Source organism: Rhinolophus ferrumequinum, chromosome 18, assembly GCF_004115265.2.
Source record: "Rhinolophus ferrumequinum isolate MPI-CBG mRhiFer1 chromosome 18, mRhiFer1_v1.p, whole genome shotgun sequence".
In the NCBI taxonomy this organism is placed as follows: Eukaryota; Metazoa; Chordata; class Mammalia; order Chiroptera; family Rhinolophidae; genus Rhinolophus; species Rhinolophus ferrumequinum.
Window position 1 is genome coordinate 58,011,709 of NC_046301.1, and position 16,445 is coordinate 58,028,153.

The 16,445-nt window shown below is 47.4% G+C and overlaps 1 protein-coding gene across 3 annotated transcripts in view; it reads left to right on the plus strand.

The window, feature by feature from the left end:
* The window catches only part of MLLT1 (MLLT1 super elongation complex subunit), a 61,852-nt gene that overhangs the window by 15,867 nt on the left and 29,540 nt on the right, over nt 1–16,445 (plus strand). For all 3 annotated transcript variants that reach the window (XM_033134071.1, XM_033134070.1, XM_033134072.1), the window contains exon 3: nt 1,216–1,298. In XM_033134071.1, coding sequence (XP_032989962.1) covers nt 1,216–1,298 — 83 coding nt within the window. The remainder of the gene's footprint in view (nt 1–1,215; nt 1,299–16,445) is intronic.

Genomic DNA, 16,445 nt, shown 5'->3' on the forward strand with positions numbered 1-16,445 from the left:
GCCTCCGAGGTGCCCATCCAGCTCCCGGGGAGGATGTTCGAGGAGCAGGAGATTGGCTGGAATAGAGATTTGGGGCCGAGGTCACCCATGACAGCTCCTATCTGTGGGGCCAGCGGGGGTTCCCCAAGCCTGAGCCATAGCCCTCCCCTGCCCCCCTGGGGTTTGCACACTGGGGCCCACACAATGCTGTCCAGCCAGCCCTACCCTGGAGGGTTGCTCGTGTCTGCAAGTCCACCCTGCCTGGCAGTTCTGTTTGGATAGATGAGATACGAGATATTTGAGATATATGATATTTGATGAGATTTTTGAGAGCTGAAAAGGTTATTTTTAAAGAAGAATCTTAATAGTGTTTTAATTTTAAAAGTCACCTTTCATTATGTTCCATGGACTGTTTTTCAGCAATTTCTGACCCACTTAATTATTTGACCGGTAGAGACATATGTGCATTAAGATTTGAACAATTGGCAGGATTTTGCTTGTCTCAGTAGTGGCTGCCTCTGGAGAGGATGGTGAAGAGGTCAAGGAGGATTACTGTTCTGATTTTTTCTTCAAAGTGGGCAAACAGTATTTTTATGTTATTGATGTAATAGAAGTGTTATGTGTCAAAACATTGACAATGCATTTTGGAGGATGAGATTGAGGAAGATTATTTTACCTGTACTTTGCTGTTCTTAGTTTCAACTTTTTTTTTAATCACTAGGTTAATCAGTCTGTTAGTGTCACTTGGGAACGCTTTTGTTAGGTGCTAAAATGGACCCAGGAGAGTCCCAGCTGAGACCAGGCCATCTCCGTCTCCTGGTATTAGTACACGTGTTTGAGCAAGTGATTGAAGGAGGTGGACGCTGTAGTGTGCACCGCCCTGCCTGGAAGACCGGGGCCCACTGGGTCTGGCCCCTCCCCCGTGCCACGCTCACTGCTCTGAATTGGTTGACGCCTTAGCTCGTCTGGGAAACCTGTCCCTTCCCGATAGCTGTCCCACCATGGCGTGTTGGGGTCTCCTTTCTCCTTCTCTGCTCCTTTGATGCCCTGTGACCCCATGGAGTTCAGCACAGGATTCAGTGCTCACATGGGGAGTTGGCCTCCTGGAAAGCTGTGCTCCTGTGAGGACAGGGAGTCCCAGAGAGCAGGAGCAGAGGGTGGCGGTCTTCCTGCTGCTGGTGGCTGGGCTTTTGAACAGGCAGGAAGCTGACGGATGCATTTTCCCTTTCTTTTTAGTGTGCAAGGAGCCCCCCTACAAAGTGGAGGAGTCGGGCTATGCTGGTTTCATCATGCCCATCGAGGTGTACTTCAAAAACAAGGTAGGATCCTTGCGTAGCAACAGGAAGGACGTACAGTTCACCAAAGAGGAAGTAGAACCAGTGACGCACGGTGATGGAATGCTGGGATCATTGGTGGCAGGGATCACAGAGCCCTGGTGGGCCAAGTGTTGCGTCTACCTGTCCCGTGGAAGGTGGGGGCCAGGAAAATGGGCACGCTGTGACGGCAGCGGGGAGTGGGAGTGGGTGTGGCTTCTCCGGGGATCACCCAGCCCACATCCTGGTCGGTGGTCCTGAAAGTATGCAGGGTCCCTGTCAGCGTCGACATGCTGTGACAGGGCCCGATTCCGTGGCTGGTCCTAGAGGGTTAGTCCCGGGGCCGTGAGGAGGAGTGCAGTTGTGGAAATTCCCTAAGTGCCCCGCAGTGGGTGATGGTTTAGATGAATTCATGGTGCGTCTGCCGAATAGAATCTTTGATGACCTGGTGTGGGACAAAGTTTTTAATATTAATGAATGAAAAAGCAAGTTATATGTGTACTATTTATAGGAAAAAGGAATTACTGTATATATTAAAAATATTATCTGGGTGGTAGGATTACAAGTGGTCTTTTATTTTACTCCATGTATATTTTCTAAACATTTACAGTGAATATATATGGATTTCTATTGTCTTAGTCCATTCGGGCTGCGTAACAAAATACCATAGACTAGATGGCTCATAAACAATGGAAATGTATTGCTTACAGTTCTGGAGGCTGGAAGGCCAAGGTCAAGGTGCCAGCCCCCCTTCCCGTGACCGAGTCCTTGCTGTGTCCGTGACGAAGGGGCGAGACGAAGGGGCGAGACGTCTCTGGGGTCTCTTACAAGGGCACTGATCCCATTCCTGGGAGCCCCACCCTCAGGGCGTGATCCCCTCCCAAAGGCCCAGCTCCTAACACCGTCACCTTTGGGGCTTAGGATTTCAACATGTAAATATTTGGGGAACACCTTGAGATCATAGCTTTTCTCTTTTTTTTGTTAAGCCTAATTAAAGTAAAAATGCCTTCTTGGTCGCCTGCCTCTGCTCCTTCTCACAGGCGCCACCCAGAGGCCATGGTGACCTTTACTGGCTTGGAGGTGGCTTGGCCGTGGCGGGCGCTTTTTCACAAGTGCAGTTAGACTGGCTGCAGGCAGCTCTGCTGTCTTTCAGGAAGGAGATCTCCCTGGGGCCTGCAGATGCCACCGCTCACTTAATGAGTCCCTTGTTTACACCTGACTCTGCCGCAGACCACCTGGTGTCAAGGACCTCTGGGAATAGAGCTCAGGTGTGCTGCCACACTGGGAGCTGAGTGACATTTCAGCAAGTGCCGCGCAGCGGGATTTGGCTCTGGGGCCTCCGGGAGCCTAGTTCTCAGAAGCCTGGATCACCTGAGGCTTTCATGGAACTGAGGCCTGAGGGTCCTGGTGACCGGTGCCCTTTAGAGCGGAGCCCAGCCTGTCTGCGCAGGCTGTCCGTCTGTCCTTTCAGCAGGGGAGACACTGCCCTGTGGGGGGCAGTCTTCCCACTGCCTGCTTAGGGAGGTCAGGCCAGGGCCACCTCTGCGCCTGGGGAGAGTGGAGAAGGGGGCGGGGAGTGGAGCGGTCCAGGGACCCATGCTGGGGACTGTCCGGGCAGCTGTCCCAGCCTGTCCAGCTCCCTGGTGCGGAACCTGTGGAGAGGAGATGGTGAAAGTGGCCCGTTGGGCGGTCGGGGAGACAGCCCCTCTGTAGAAGGCATCAGTGGCCCTGTGCACTGGTATTCTAGGGGCTGGGCAGTGGTCACGGAATCCTTGTGGCCAGTGAAGCTCATCTCTGGGTTTCGAATAAATTCTTCTGAGGTTCAGAAGCGGTTTTGGATCCCACGGGTCAGCGAGCTTTTATGTTTCGAGACCTGTCTGGTCCCTGACATGCAGCCCTTCCTCTCCCTCCCTGCGGTGGCGCCCACTGAACTTCCCGCTGTCCCCAGGGTCTGCCTGGAGGCTCCAGCTCACCCCGGTGGAGGGAGCACCACGCTGAGGCTGGACAGTAACACAGAGGTGGCCAATGGGTCTTAGTGCCCTCTCTCCTGGCCCAGGGGATCTTTGCTGGTCTCCAGGTTGGGGAGAGGCAGGGGTGCTTGGTGCCTGTGCCTCAGCTCGGGCCTTTCCCTGTGGTGGCCTCTGCGGCCTCCGTTAGTGCCTCAGACCTCTGGGGGATGGTGGTGAGGTGCACAGGTGCTTGCTCTAAAGGGCACATAGGGAAGTGGCGGCTCCTTGGGGCAGCACCTCTCAGCGCTTACCTGAGCGTGCTGACCTGGGCCTCGCGCCCAGACTTCAGGGCCGTTCCGGTACGGAGTCCCTGAGGCTCTGCTGGGTCCTGGCCCTGGTAGGGAAGGGAACAGGCGACTCTCTGACCATAGGACTTATGTCCCTGTGGGGCCTTGAGAGGACTGAGAGGGCCTCTCTCTGCGTGTCCTGAATCCCTGTGTGCGATTTCAGGACCTCTGGACTTGCCTACTTGGGGTGTGGGGGTTCAGGGTGTGCCTGTGCCTGTGTGTGTCTTTCGCAGGCAGTGCAGGACCCTGTGCTCCTCTTTAATCGCCTAGTTTCTTGGCAAGGCCGTGAGATGCTTTCCCCAGCTGTCGCCACTGCCCCAGGTGCCCCTTTAGAGGGAACACGAGTGCGCTTCACCCCTGTGAGCACCCGCCGTCATGGCAGCAACTGGTTTTATGTTAAGGGGTTTTATTCTGGTCCAGTTTCTTGAGATATAATTGACTACAGTAAAATTTTCCCATTGTAGGTGTAGTAGGTTTTTCACATTTCAGAACGTGTTTTCATATGAATGCTTTTGGAGGATGGCTGGCTTTTCCATAGCAAAACACGGTCACGTTCCATGGGGTACTTGTGCGACCAGTTCCTACAGAGGCTGTGTGGCGGGGGCCAGAGTGCCGCCGTGAGCCCATGCTCAGAGCTGCAGTGTGTTCGCTCGCTCAGGACAAATGCTGGGCGCTGTGCTCTTTCCCTGGTCTCTGGAGTCCTCTGCTCCTGGTGCTGGTTTTGCTCTCAGAGCTGGAAGGGGCACTGAGCATCTGTGGGAGGTGAGGCCACCACGGGAAGGGCCTGGGGTACAAGTGCAGTCACAGGTTCTGTGGGTCCTCAGCCTTCTCTGCTGAGCGGGTGCCTAGTCTCCAGACAGGCCGCAGGGCAAGGTCATGTCCACGGTGTGTGGATGAAGGCGCTCCTGGGTGCTCAGTCGTGTGCTCAAGGCCACCCAGTAAGGGTGGTGCTGGGATTAGAACCAGCAGAGCATGTGGTCCTTCCTATGTGCACACCCTAGACAGGCTCGAGCTGGAACAACAGCTGCTCGTGAGTTCTGGCTTTTGCTGCTGTCTAGGTTGCATGGACGAGGATTTTATGTATTGTGTTCTGCAAATGTTGTCTAAGTGTGGCTCCCTGCTTAGAAGTTTTGTAAAGATCAGACAGTTGTGGAGAAGTGAGTGCCGGTTCATTGAAAGCAGCTTATACGGGTTTGCAATAGGGTTGGAAACAGGGTCACCAGGAATGGACCCGCTGACAGCTTTCCTTCCCGGGGGTAGGCAAGGGTTGCATCTGGTTTTCAGCCGTGACTTACTCCTCCGCTGCAGGTAGGGTCAGTGGATTTGTGAGGTAGGAAGCGCAGGGGGAAGCGACTGCGTGGATTACTTCTGGGCCTCAGTCGCCCTGTCCATAGATGGGCTTCCTGTTGTGTCTGCTTCTCCGGGCTGTTTGGAGACTCACGGAGAGATGGACGCTGAAGCCCCGGGCCCAGTGCCAGCACAGATGAGGCATTCCGTAAGTGTGTGTTGTTACTGTTGCTGCTGAGGTGGGGGTGCCTCTTTCCAGTTAATCTGGGTAAGAGGTGAGGGGCCACGTGGCCTCGGATGCTTCAGGTCCGGAGGTTGAGGTTTCAGAGGCGAAGAAAGACGATTTTGGCTTCCCTGGTGCATGGGGTGGATGTACAGCCAGAGCAGAAAAGACACTTTCTTAGACACCGGACGTTTTCTTGTGTGACCAGGGGTGTTTTGAGCTGCGCTTGACCCTAAATATGACATTGTCTTTGAAATGAAGGAATTCTGTTTTATGTGGTGTTTGGCACTAGAACTTATCTGAGGCCGCCTTCTGTTTGACCTGTTGGCAGGATGCTCTTTTACAGATAAACGACTCCTTTTCCCCCGAGTAACAAAAATGGGGTGGGGGGTGGGCTGTGTCTGATTACAAAAGTAGTATTTGTACATCGTTGAGCTGGTTTTACTCAGTGTCACTGCTGACGCCAAATGAGAGGGTTTTTTTTTCCTTTCTGAAACCAAACATACCAAACGGCCTTTTCCAATATGACTTCTCCAACTTTCTGATTCTCCAGACATCAGTGGAGTGCCCAGCAGTTCATTCTGTTCTGATACGATCTGCCTGGAGTTATCGCAGGTCCCACAGGTTAAGGGCTCAGCCCCACAGGACTGCCCCCACTTCTATAAATAAGGGGTTTCCATGACCCTCTCCTCAGGTTCCCTAATTTGCTAGAACAGCTCACAAAGTTCTTATAAACATTTTACTTATTGTTACTTGTTGATTATAGGGGATACAACTCAGGGACAGCTGGGTGGAAGAGATGCCTGCATGGGGCAAGGTGGGGGGCAGGCGTGTGCCGTTTCCGGTGCTCCGTCCCAGCACCTCCACCTGTTCAACTACCCGGAAGCTCTCCGAGCCGCATACTTTGGGGTTTCTGTGGAGGCTTCACCATGTAGGCGAACCCAGTCAGCTCATTGGCCGTTGGTGATTGACGCAGTGGCCAGCCGCTCTGCCCTCCCTGCAGGTTGAAAGTGGGGCTGGAAGTTCCAAGCTTCTATTTAAAGCTTGGTCTTTCTGGGACCAGCCCCATGCCAAAGCTATGTGGGGACCCACTAAATTCCCTCATTAGAATAAAAGATACTCCTGTCATCCGTCACTCAGGAAATTCCAAGGGTTTTAGGAGATCTGTGGGACGAAATGGGGACAAAGACCAAATATCTTTCTATGAGACCACAATTAATAAAAATAATTGATGAGGTGAAATTGATTCAACATACAATTAATTAACTGTTTTAAGTGCACAATTCATTGGCATTGAGTGCATTCACGATGTGCAGCCACTGCCTCTCTAGCTCACAGTTTTTATTTCCCCACTCTCCCTACCCCCACCTTCTGCAACCTGCTTGCTTTCTGTGCTATGGATTTGCCTATGCTGGACATTTCCTATAAAAGGAGTAACCCACTGTGTCCTCTTGCGTCTGTTCTTTCACTTAGTGTACTCTTCCCAGGGTCATCCATGCATGTGTCAGTGCGTCTGTCCTTTCTATGGCTCAGTAATGCTGCGGTACAAACAGTCCGTTCTCGTTACTCGCAATGGTGATGTCCTGTCACCACGGGCATTGCCGCAAGGGGGAATAGAGGGTTAGGTTCCCGCAAGCCTCGGGCCATGATGCTTTCAGCTGCTGAGCAGTGCACAACCTGAGCTGTAGCTAACATGCGCTGTTGAGTCATTAAAATTGGATTCACAAGCCAGCAGCGCTGTAACTCGTGCCCAAACCACGCTTATCTGAAAACTGTTTTCTCTGGAAGGCTCCTCACAGGCCCTCTACACAGCACTGCAGCGCTGTGCTTGGGGCCATTTCAGACAGCAGAATCTCCAGCAAAAAGCACAAAAATGCAAAAAGCAGGGCACTCACTATACAAGGAAGACACTGTTTACTGTCTGAGTGGAAATAAGGAGGCAGCGCGTCGCCTTGTTCGACGTCAGCTGGCACTGAGCACGTTAGGCAGCCCAGAGTTTTCACCGTGATGCGTGTCTGTGATTGAGTGTGAGAACCACGCGTGCTGGTTTGGGTTATAAGTAAGTTCTAGTGTAAAGGTGAATGTGTAAGCATGGCACCCACGAATAATGGAGATCCACTTCCCAGGAGTGGTTCACCTGTCCATCTGTTGTTGGATGCATTTTGGTCATTTCTGCCCACTCCTGCTGTGAATGTGCGTGTATGTGGACATGTTTGAGTACCAGTTTTCAGTTCCCTGGGTGGCTACCTGGGCGTGGAATTGCTGGGTCTTACGGTGATTCGTGTTTAGCTTTTTGAGGAGCTGCTGAACTGTGTTCCACAGCAGCTGCGCCAGTTTATATTTCCACCAGCAGCGCACGAGGGGTCCGATTTCTCCACGTCCTCTGCAGCACTTGTCATTCTCCTGTCTTTTGTTACAGCCATCCTGGTGGTATGGAGGCCCATCCATGCTGCAGCGTATGGCAGCGCTTCACTGCTTTCCAAGGAGTAATATTCTGCTGTGTGCATGGACCACACGTGTCACCCGTCCGCACTTGGGTTGCTGCCACATTTTAGACGCTGTGAATAATGCTGCTATGAACATGAGTATTTAAATATCTCTTTGAGACCCTGCTTTCAATTCTTTTGAGTATATACCGAATAGTGCAATTGCTGGATAGTATGGGGAATCTATTTTTAATTTTTTGAGGAACCACCAGGCTGTTTTCCACGGCAGCTGTCCCATTTTTCATTGTTACTAACAGTGCAAAAGGAGTCCAGTTTCTCCACATGCTTCAACACATGTTTTCTCTTTTTTTGATACTATCCATAATAATGGGTGTGAGATGACATCTCCTGGTTTTGATTTGCATTTCTCCAATGATTGGTTAATAACGTCTTTTCATGTGCTCATTGAGCATTTGTGTGTCTTCTTTGGAGAAATACCTGTTTTGAGTCCTTTGCCTGTTTTTGAATTGGGTTGTTTGTTTTTTTGGTTGTTGAATTTTAGGTGTTTTCTATATAGTCTAGATAATTAATCCCTTATCAGATACATGATTTGTAAATATTTTTTCCCATTTTGTCAGTTGCTTTTTCACTCTGTTGATCATGTCCTTTGATGCATAAAAGATTTTTCATTTTCATCAAGTCCAATTTGTCTATTTTTCATTTTCTTAACCTGTGCCTTGCCTATATCATATCCAGGAAATCATTACCAAATTGAGTGTCGTGAAGCTTTTGCCCTATGTCTCCTTCTAAGAGTTTTATAGTTTCAGCTCTTACATTTAGTTATTTGGTCCATTTTGAGTTAATTTTTGGATATGGTGTTAGGTAAGGGTTGAACTTCAGTCTTTTAGATGTGGATGTCCAGTTTCCCAGCACCATTTGTTGAGCAGACTGTTCTTTCCCCATTGAATGGTCTTGGCACCCTTGTTGAAAATCATTTGACCATATATATGAGGATTTATTTTGGGGCTTTATAGTCTCTATGCCTGGCTTTATGCCGGTACTACATACTGGCAAAGTGTTTCAATTACCATAGCTTTATAGGAAGTTTTGAAATCAGGAAGTGTGAGTCTTCCAACTTTTTTCAGAATTATTTTGGCTATTTGAGATCCTTGAGATTCCATATGAATTTTAGGGTAGGTTTTTCTATTTCTGCAGAAAATGTCATGGGGATTTTGATAGAGATTGCATTGAGTCTATAGGTCACTTTGCATAGTATTGACATTTAAACAATCTGAAGTTTTCCAATCCATGAACATGGGATGTTTCCCAATTATGTCTTTTTTAATTTCAGCAGCATTTTGTAGTTTTCCTTTTATAAATCTTTTATCTCCTTGGTTTAGTTAATTCCTGAGTATTTTATTTTTTTCAGTGCTATTGTGAAAGAATTGTTTTCTTAATTTTCTTTTCACATTGTTCATTGTTAGTGTATTAAAATGGAACTGACTTTTTGTGTGTGTTGATTTTGTATCCTGCAAGTTTGCTAACTTGTTTATTAGTTCTAACTGTGTGTGTGTACTCTTAGGGTTTTCTACATATAAGAGCATATCTTCTGTGGACAGAGATAATTTTATTTCCTCCTTTCCAATTTGCTTGCTTTTTTCATTTTCTTTTTTCTTGCCTAATGCACTAGCTAAGACTTCCAGTATTGTGTTGTGTAGAAGTGGTGAGAGTGGGCATTCTTGCCTTGTGCCTGATCTTAGAGGAAAAGCTGTTAGTTTTTCACCATTGAGTGTAATGTTGCTGTGGGTTTTTTAATATGTGGCTTTTATTATGTTGAGGTAGTTTTCTTCTGTTTCTAGTTTGTTGAGTGTTTTTATCATGAAAGGGTGTTGAATTTTGTCAAATGTTTTCTCTGCATTTATTGAGATAATCACATGATTTTTTTTTTGATTTTTTTTTTTGTAATATTGCTATCCCTCAGATAATTTTAAACTTAGGAAAAAACTGTTTAATACAACGTAGGCCAGGGGCTGTGTTAGGCTTTTACACAATAGTTCCCATAATCCTCACACAGCTCCACAAAGGGGTTGGAGAAATTGGAACCCATTTTACAGGTGGGAAAATGAAAGATTAGAGAAGTTAACCTGCTCGAGGTTCACGGTCACGACGTAGGATAGCCCAGAGTGATCTGCTCTGATCTTCCATCTGAATTTGGTCTTCTCTTCTTCCTCTTGGTGTACTTTCTCTCCTTTTCCATAGTACTTAAATGAACATGTGTTTACTTGTCTAATGTCTGCTCTACCACTAGAATGTAAGATCTCGAGGGCAGGGCCTGTCAGTTTTGTTCTGTATGTACTGGCCTTTAGCACAAAGATGGTACTTGGTAAATATTTGTTGAATGAATGACTAAGTGGATGAACCAGATTGATTCTAGCGGGGGCATCTGTTGTCTGCCGGGAAACCTCATGACACAACTAGTGTGTAAGTGCACCCCCACCTTTTAAAAATTGAGGTGAAATACACATAACATAAAATTAATCATTTTTTTCTTTTTTTTCCCAGTGAAATTAAAATTAATCATTTTTAAGTGAACGATTCAGTGGCATTTAATGCATCCACAGTGGTACCTCTGACCACCTCTGTCTAGTTCAAACATTTTCTTCACCCCAAAAGGAAACCTTGTACCCATTAAGCAGTTGTTCCTCATGTGACCTTTTTTGTCTGGCTTCTTTCACTTAGTATAACTGTTTATGAGTTCGTCTATGTTGTGGCATGTATCAGAACTTCATTCTTTTTCATGGCTGAATAATATTCTGCTGTGCCTATATCAGTTTGCCTTTCCATTCATCTGCTGATGGACACTTGGGCTGTTTCCACCTTTTGGCCGTTGTGAATCACCTGCTGCTGTGATACAGTGCTGCTATGAACACATGTATACATGTTTGAGTACCACTTTCAGTTCCTTTGGGTACATATATATACACCTAGGAGTGGAATTGCTGTGTCATGGTAATTCTGTGCTTAACTATTTGAGGGACCACCAGACTGTTTTCCACAATGGCAGAACCGTTTTACATTCCCACCAGCAGTGTTATAAAGGTTCCATTTTTCCACAGCTTTGCCAACGCATGTTACTTCCTATTTATACTCATTTTTAAAATTATAGCCGTCTTCCTGGCCGTATGAAATGGTATCTCACTGTGGTTTTGATTTGCATTTCCTAGTGACTAATGGTGCCGAGCATTTTTTCATGCCTGTTGGTCACGTGTATGTCTTCTTTGAAGACACGTCTGTTCCAGTCCTTCACCCATGTTTGAGTTGCATAGTTTCTCTTTCTGTTGTTGAGTGGTAAGAGTTCCTTATGAGTTCTGGATAGGTGCCCGTTTTTCAGTTCTGACAATAAAGCACGTTGCTGGGCAGGATGAACGTGTGACGTGCACTTCCTTGAGTTGGGAGCTCGAGCTCATCGAGGGAGAGCCAGGTTGTCACCCTCTGAGCACATGTCGACCCAGAAGCCTCTGTATGTTGTGGCTGAGTTGTTCCTTTGGAAAGTGAACTGGGCATGGGCTGTGGCCTGGGAGAGCATACTGGTGCTGGCCTAGGACAAGCCATGCGTCCTGGACGCGTAAATTGGTTCCTAGGTGTCCTAGGACTGATCAAGTGAATGGAGTCTTGCTGACATGCTCCCTTTATACCTGCTCACTGTCCTGGAATTGGCCAGTGGTATTTGAAGCCTGTCTTGTTCCAATCAGTGAATTACCTGTTGCACCTGGGCTGTCTACTAGTAATATGCAAGCCACACATGCAATTTAAAATTTTTTAGTAGCCACATTAAAAAAGGCCAAAAGAAACAGGGAAACTAATTTTAATAATGTAACTTATTTAACCCAAAATATCAACATATTATCATTTCAATATGTGATCAATATTTTAAAATCACCAAGCTATTTTACATTCTTTCTTTCATACTAAGTGTTCGCAATGGTATTGCACATCTCAGTTTGGCCACTAGGTTTTATCAGAAAGACTTGATGCGTGCTTAGGTTCCACAAAATTCAGAGTGAAAGAGAGATGTAGATTCACAGACCCAAGTTGCTCCAAATGTGTATAAAGATCTTCTAGTAACTCAACTGAGTATGGGCTTTTTAACTTTGAATTTTGCAATAATTTTACGAACAGAGAAGAACTGTATAGATCATACAGAGTTCCGTTATACTTCACGTCCTGCTTCCCTAAACTTAACACCTTACCTGACCACTGCACGTGATCAAAATGAAGAAATTAACATATGCTTGCTGCCAACAGATGTTCCTTGGATTTCCCTGTTTCCTACTGATGTTGGTTTTCTGTTCTAGAATCCACTCCAGGGTCCTCCGTTGCATCTGGCTGTCATGTCTCTTTCACCTCCCTTGTCTTTCATGGCCGTGGAGTTTTTGAAATGTGCCAGTCAGGGATTTTATAGAATGCCCCCCACTTTGGGTTTGTCTGGTGTTTTCTCATGATTAGACTGGGGTTGTAAATTTTGGAAAGACAACCACAGAGATTAAAAGCCCCCCTTGTCATATCACGGTAGGGCGGACTTGATATTCCTGGGGACGTTAACCTTGACCCCAGGCTAAGGTGCTGCCTGCCAGGTCGCTCCTCTGTAAAGTTACTGTCTGTCCCTTCCATACTCAGAAGTGAGTCACTCAAGGGCAGCCCACTCTCAAGGGGGAAGAAAGTAAGTTCCACATCCCAGGGGACATACTTAAAGTCACCACTGTAGCTGATGTCCTTTTGGGGGCAGATGCTTTGAAACTATACAGATCTCCTGTTTCTTTTTCATGTTTTATCCACTAGTTTTAGCATTCATCCATCAGCGGTGTTTGGTGGTGATTTCTATTTCCTTCATTCCTTCTACATTTATTAATTGGGATTTTCCTGGAAGGAAGGATTGTCCCTTCTACCCCATTTATTTAACTGGTGTTCAGTCATTTATTTATATCAATATGCATTCATGGACATTTGGGATTTTTTTCCTTTGGGTTATAATCCAGTCCTGCTGTTATTTCTTTTGTTCCAATTGTGCTCCTGTGGTGGGCGGGAACTTCCACAGGTTGGCCCTGTGCCTTTTCATTGTGTTCCCATGGGTTTTTGGGCGCTTCCTCACTTTCTGGCACCCAAAGTACTCCAGGCTCATCTTGGTTTTCCTCTGCCCCAGCCCTAGAATCAGCCATTTCTCCAAGGAGCCCTGGTCCCTTTTATTGGAGAATGGTATTCGCTCTGGGAGCGAAGTGTGTTCATTGCTCCTGGGGTGGCATTGTGGTTAGCCCCTCATTTGACAGAGCTGGGAAATGTATGCATGCATGCTGACCCCCCATGTTTATTTCTGTATCTATCTGTCTGTGTATTAAAATAAACATCAGTTCAGACTCATGCCTCCAACTGCCATCCAGCACCACTGAGTTCATTCGAGCTCTGTTGCTTGTTTTAAGTTCTTTCTCTGAAGGAAGAAACCTGGCGGTCATTATTTACAATATATTTGCTTGTTGGTTTAACCCTAGTGTACCTGGAAGGTAGTTTCAGGATTGCTACCGGTACTCCTGTGAGAAGTAAGTTTACCAGCCAGAGTACAGTGTCTGGGTGTCATTGTTCTTGTCTTTGGCCTACCAGTGTCCAGGTAGAACCTCGCTTGACTAAGTTATTGTGACACTGTCTTCGTCCATCTGTGTCAGCGTGGCTATGTCATACATTTGTAGTATCATTAGATGCATTAGTCACAGCCTGCGCCCCATCTTGGGTCCCCTGCCCCAGCCCATCTGGTGATTATTATTCTTATTTTCGTTTGTGTTCAGTGAAGTTCTCTCTGGGTTTGGACGTGCGTGGAGTCACGCTCGCACCATGACGGTTCCACACAGAACTGTCCCATGCCCCACGCCCCTTTCTGCTGTCCCTTTGAAGCCAGCTCTAACCGCCACCCTCGGGCTCTAGAAACCACTCAGCTGTTTTCCATCCCTGTAGTTGTGCCTTTTCCAGAATGTCATATAAATAGACTCACACAGCATGCGGCCTTTGTGTCTGGTTTCTCTTACTTAGCAAGACGCACTTAAGATGCACCCGTGTCATTGGCGTGAATGAAGAGTTCGTTCCTCATGATTGTGTAGTCATGCTGCTGTTTGTCCATTCACTGGTGCAAGGACACCTGGGTGCGTTCCAGGGTAAGAGGAAAGTTGCCCTAAACGTTTGCACACAGGTTTTTCTGTGTACGTACGTTTTCAGTTCACCTGGATAAACACCAGGTGTGGGACTGCTGGGTCTTTGGGACAGGCTCGTATGTTTACCTTCACAAGAAACTGTGTGACACTTGTCTAAAGTGGCTGTAGCCCTTTGACTGTTCCCAGCAGCAAGTGAGGGTTCTTGTGGCTCTGCGTTCTCGCCAGCACTTGAGAAGGTCGTTTGTTTTCTTTCTGTCTTGCTGATGGGTGTGTAGTGATCTCTCTCTTTTAAAAAATAGCTTTATTGAGATATAATTTATACGCCATGTAATTCATCCATTTAAAGTGCACATTTCGTTAGTTTTTAGTATGCTCAGAATTGTACAACTGTCACTACTAATTCTAGAACATTTTCGTCACCCTAAAAAGAGACCCTGTCCCCATTAGCAGTCACTCCCCACCCCCTCCCCCAGCCCCGGGCAAGCACTAATCTACTTCCTGTCTCCATCGACTTGCCTGTTCTCAACATTTCATATGAACGGAATCACATCCTACGTGACCTTTAGTGACTGGCTTGTTTTATTCAGTGTAATGTGTTCAAGGTCCATCCACATTGTAGCGAGTGTCAGTGCTTCACTTCTTTTTATGGCTGAGTAATATTCCTTTGTGTGGATGGATCATATTGTGTCTGTTCAGTTAATGGGTATTTGGGTTGTTTTCAGTTATTAGGTATTTTGCGTACACGGTTTTTTTTGTGGATATGTGTTTTTATTTCTCTTGGGCATATACCTAGGAGTGGAATTGCTGGGTCTTTTGGTAATGCTGTGATTAACTTTTTAAAGAACCTCCAGACTGTTTTCCACAGCGTTGGCACCGTTTTACATTCCCACCAGCTATACAGGAGGGTTCCGATTTCTCCACGTCCTCGCCAACGCCACTTTCTGTCTGATTATGGCCATCCTGGTGGGTGAGACGTACTGTCATTAGGTTTTGGTTTGCGTTTCCCTGGTGGCTGATGGCACTGAGCGTTTTTTCGGGTGTTTTTTGTAATTCATGTATTTTCTTTGGTGAAGTATCTTTTCAGAATTTTTGCTTTTTTTTTTTTAAGTTGGGGTAATTGTTTTCTTATTGTTAAGTTTAAATAATTATAATTTGGATACAAGTGGTTTATCCGGTATATGATTTGCAAATATTCTGTCCAGGTCCGTGGCTTGTGTTTTTGTTTTCTCAACTGTATCTTTTGCCCAGCAAAAGTTTTGAATTTTGGTAACCCAGTTTATCATTGTTTATTCTTTTATGGATTGTGCTTTTGGTGTTGTATCTAAAAACTCTTTGTCACACCCCACACCCATGAGTTTCCTTTTGCCACCCACTGGCAGTTGGCACCAAACCCCTGTTTAAAGAGGCAGAAGGAAATTGCCAATAGGATGATGGTATTGAGTAAGGGGATGCCACTGTCATTGATTCTTTGCAGTTGAGGGTTTGTTTTTTTAGAAAAATTTGTGTATTTACAACGAGGAGGAGGAATTGCTTTTCCTCTGTTCTTTGTTGCAGTTTCATTGATTGATTCAGGAAGCAGGGATTTACTGAGTCTAGGACACGCTGGGTCCTGTGGAGCTTCCAGAGCGACGGGCGAGAGAGGCAAATCACACGGCAGTGAAGTGACTGCATCAGAACAGGCATCCGTGCGCTGAAGCGCGGTGGGGCCGCCAGTGTAGCACAGCCACTCGGTAACAAAGGGCTGGCGGTGCTGTCTGGCAGGTTTCCCTTAGGAAGCGAGCTTTACTCAGAGACGTGTGGTGGGGAAGAAGGCAGCTGGGCAGAGAGGACGGGAGACCCCCTCCCAGTGAAAGCTGCCGAGGGTCAGGACATCTGGGTTTAGACGGGAGGCTGGGGTAGGCAGGTGAGGTGGGCAGGGCCACTCGTCCCAGCACGTTGGGGCACCATCGGAGGGGTGTGCTGGGGAAGAAGGACGTGATCAGACTGGCTTTATAAAAGGGCCTCTTGGCCTGTGTGGCGTGGGGATGTGCTGCTAGACCCTCCATGAGGGGCGGTCCCTCTGACCCCGGTGGGCTCATCTGCCTCTTTGGGCATAAGGTCTCAGGCCGCTCCTTCAGAATCCCTAGCGCGTCGCCGTCTTCTGCGCAGACGCCCCAGATTGTTCTGTGGTAGCACGGTCACGTTGCAAAGCAGCCTTTCCAGGAAGTAGTTCAGTGGCTGCCAAACAGGAAATACTTGTCTGAGTTCTGTTAGGAAGCAGGGTCGGTACCTGGGGAGGAGGGCTGGGGGGGGCCGGGGGGGCGGCCGGGGACCCGGAGGGCTTGGTGTTGGTGTGAGCAGGTGCGGGGAGCTGATCTAATTCTTTATTTTTCAGATTAAAGCTGCATGCCCTTGAGTTCTGACTTTCTGGCTCGTTGTGGTTGGTGACACTGAGAGGAGAGGAGAGAATCAGGTGTAGGATGGAGACGCGGGTTTAAGTTTAAAGAAACCTGCTCCCTGGTTTCTCACGTCCGCCTCTGCTCTGGGTGTCTGTTGGGGTGTGAATGCTGGCCTGGGCACATTTTGGTATCAGACCGGCAGCTCTGTCATTTGGGGCACAAAAACACACCTTGCAACTGACCTTGACCCAGTTTCCTCTAGTCTGTGCTTCCTTCATTTAGAGAGGTGCTGTCAGTTTAATAACACACTTTATTGGGAGGAGAAAAGGAAACACAACAAGTGTCACTC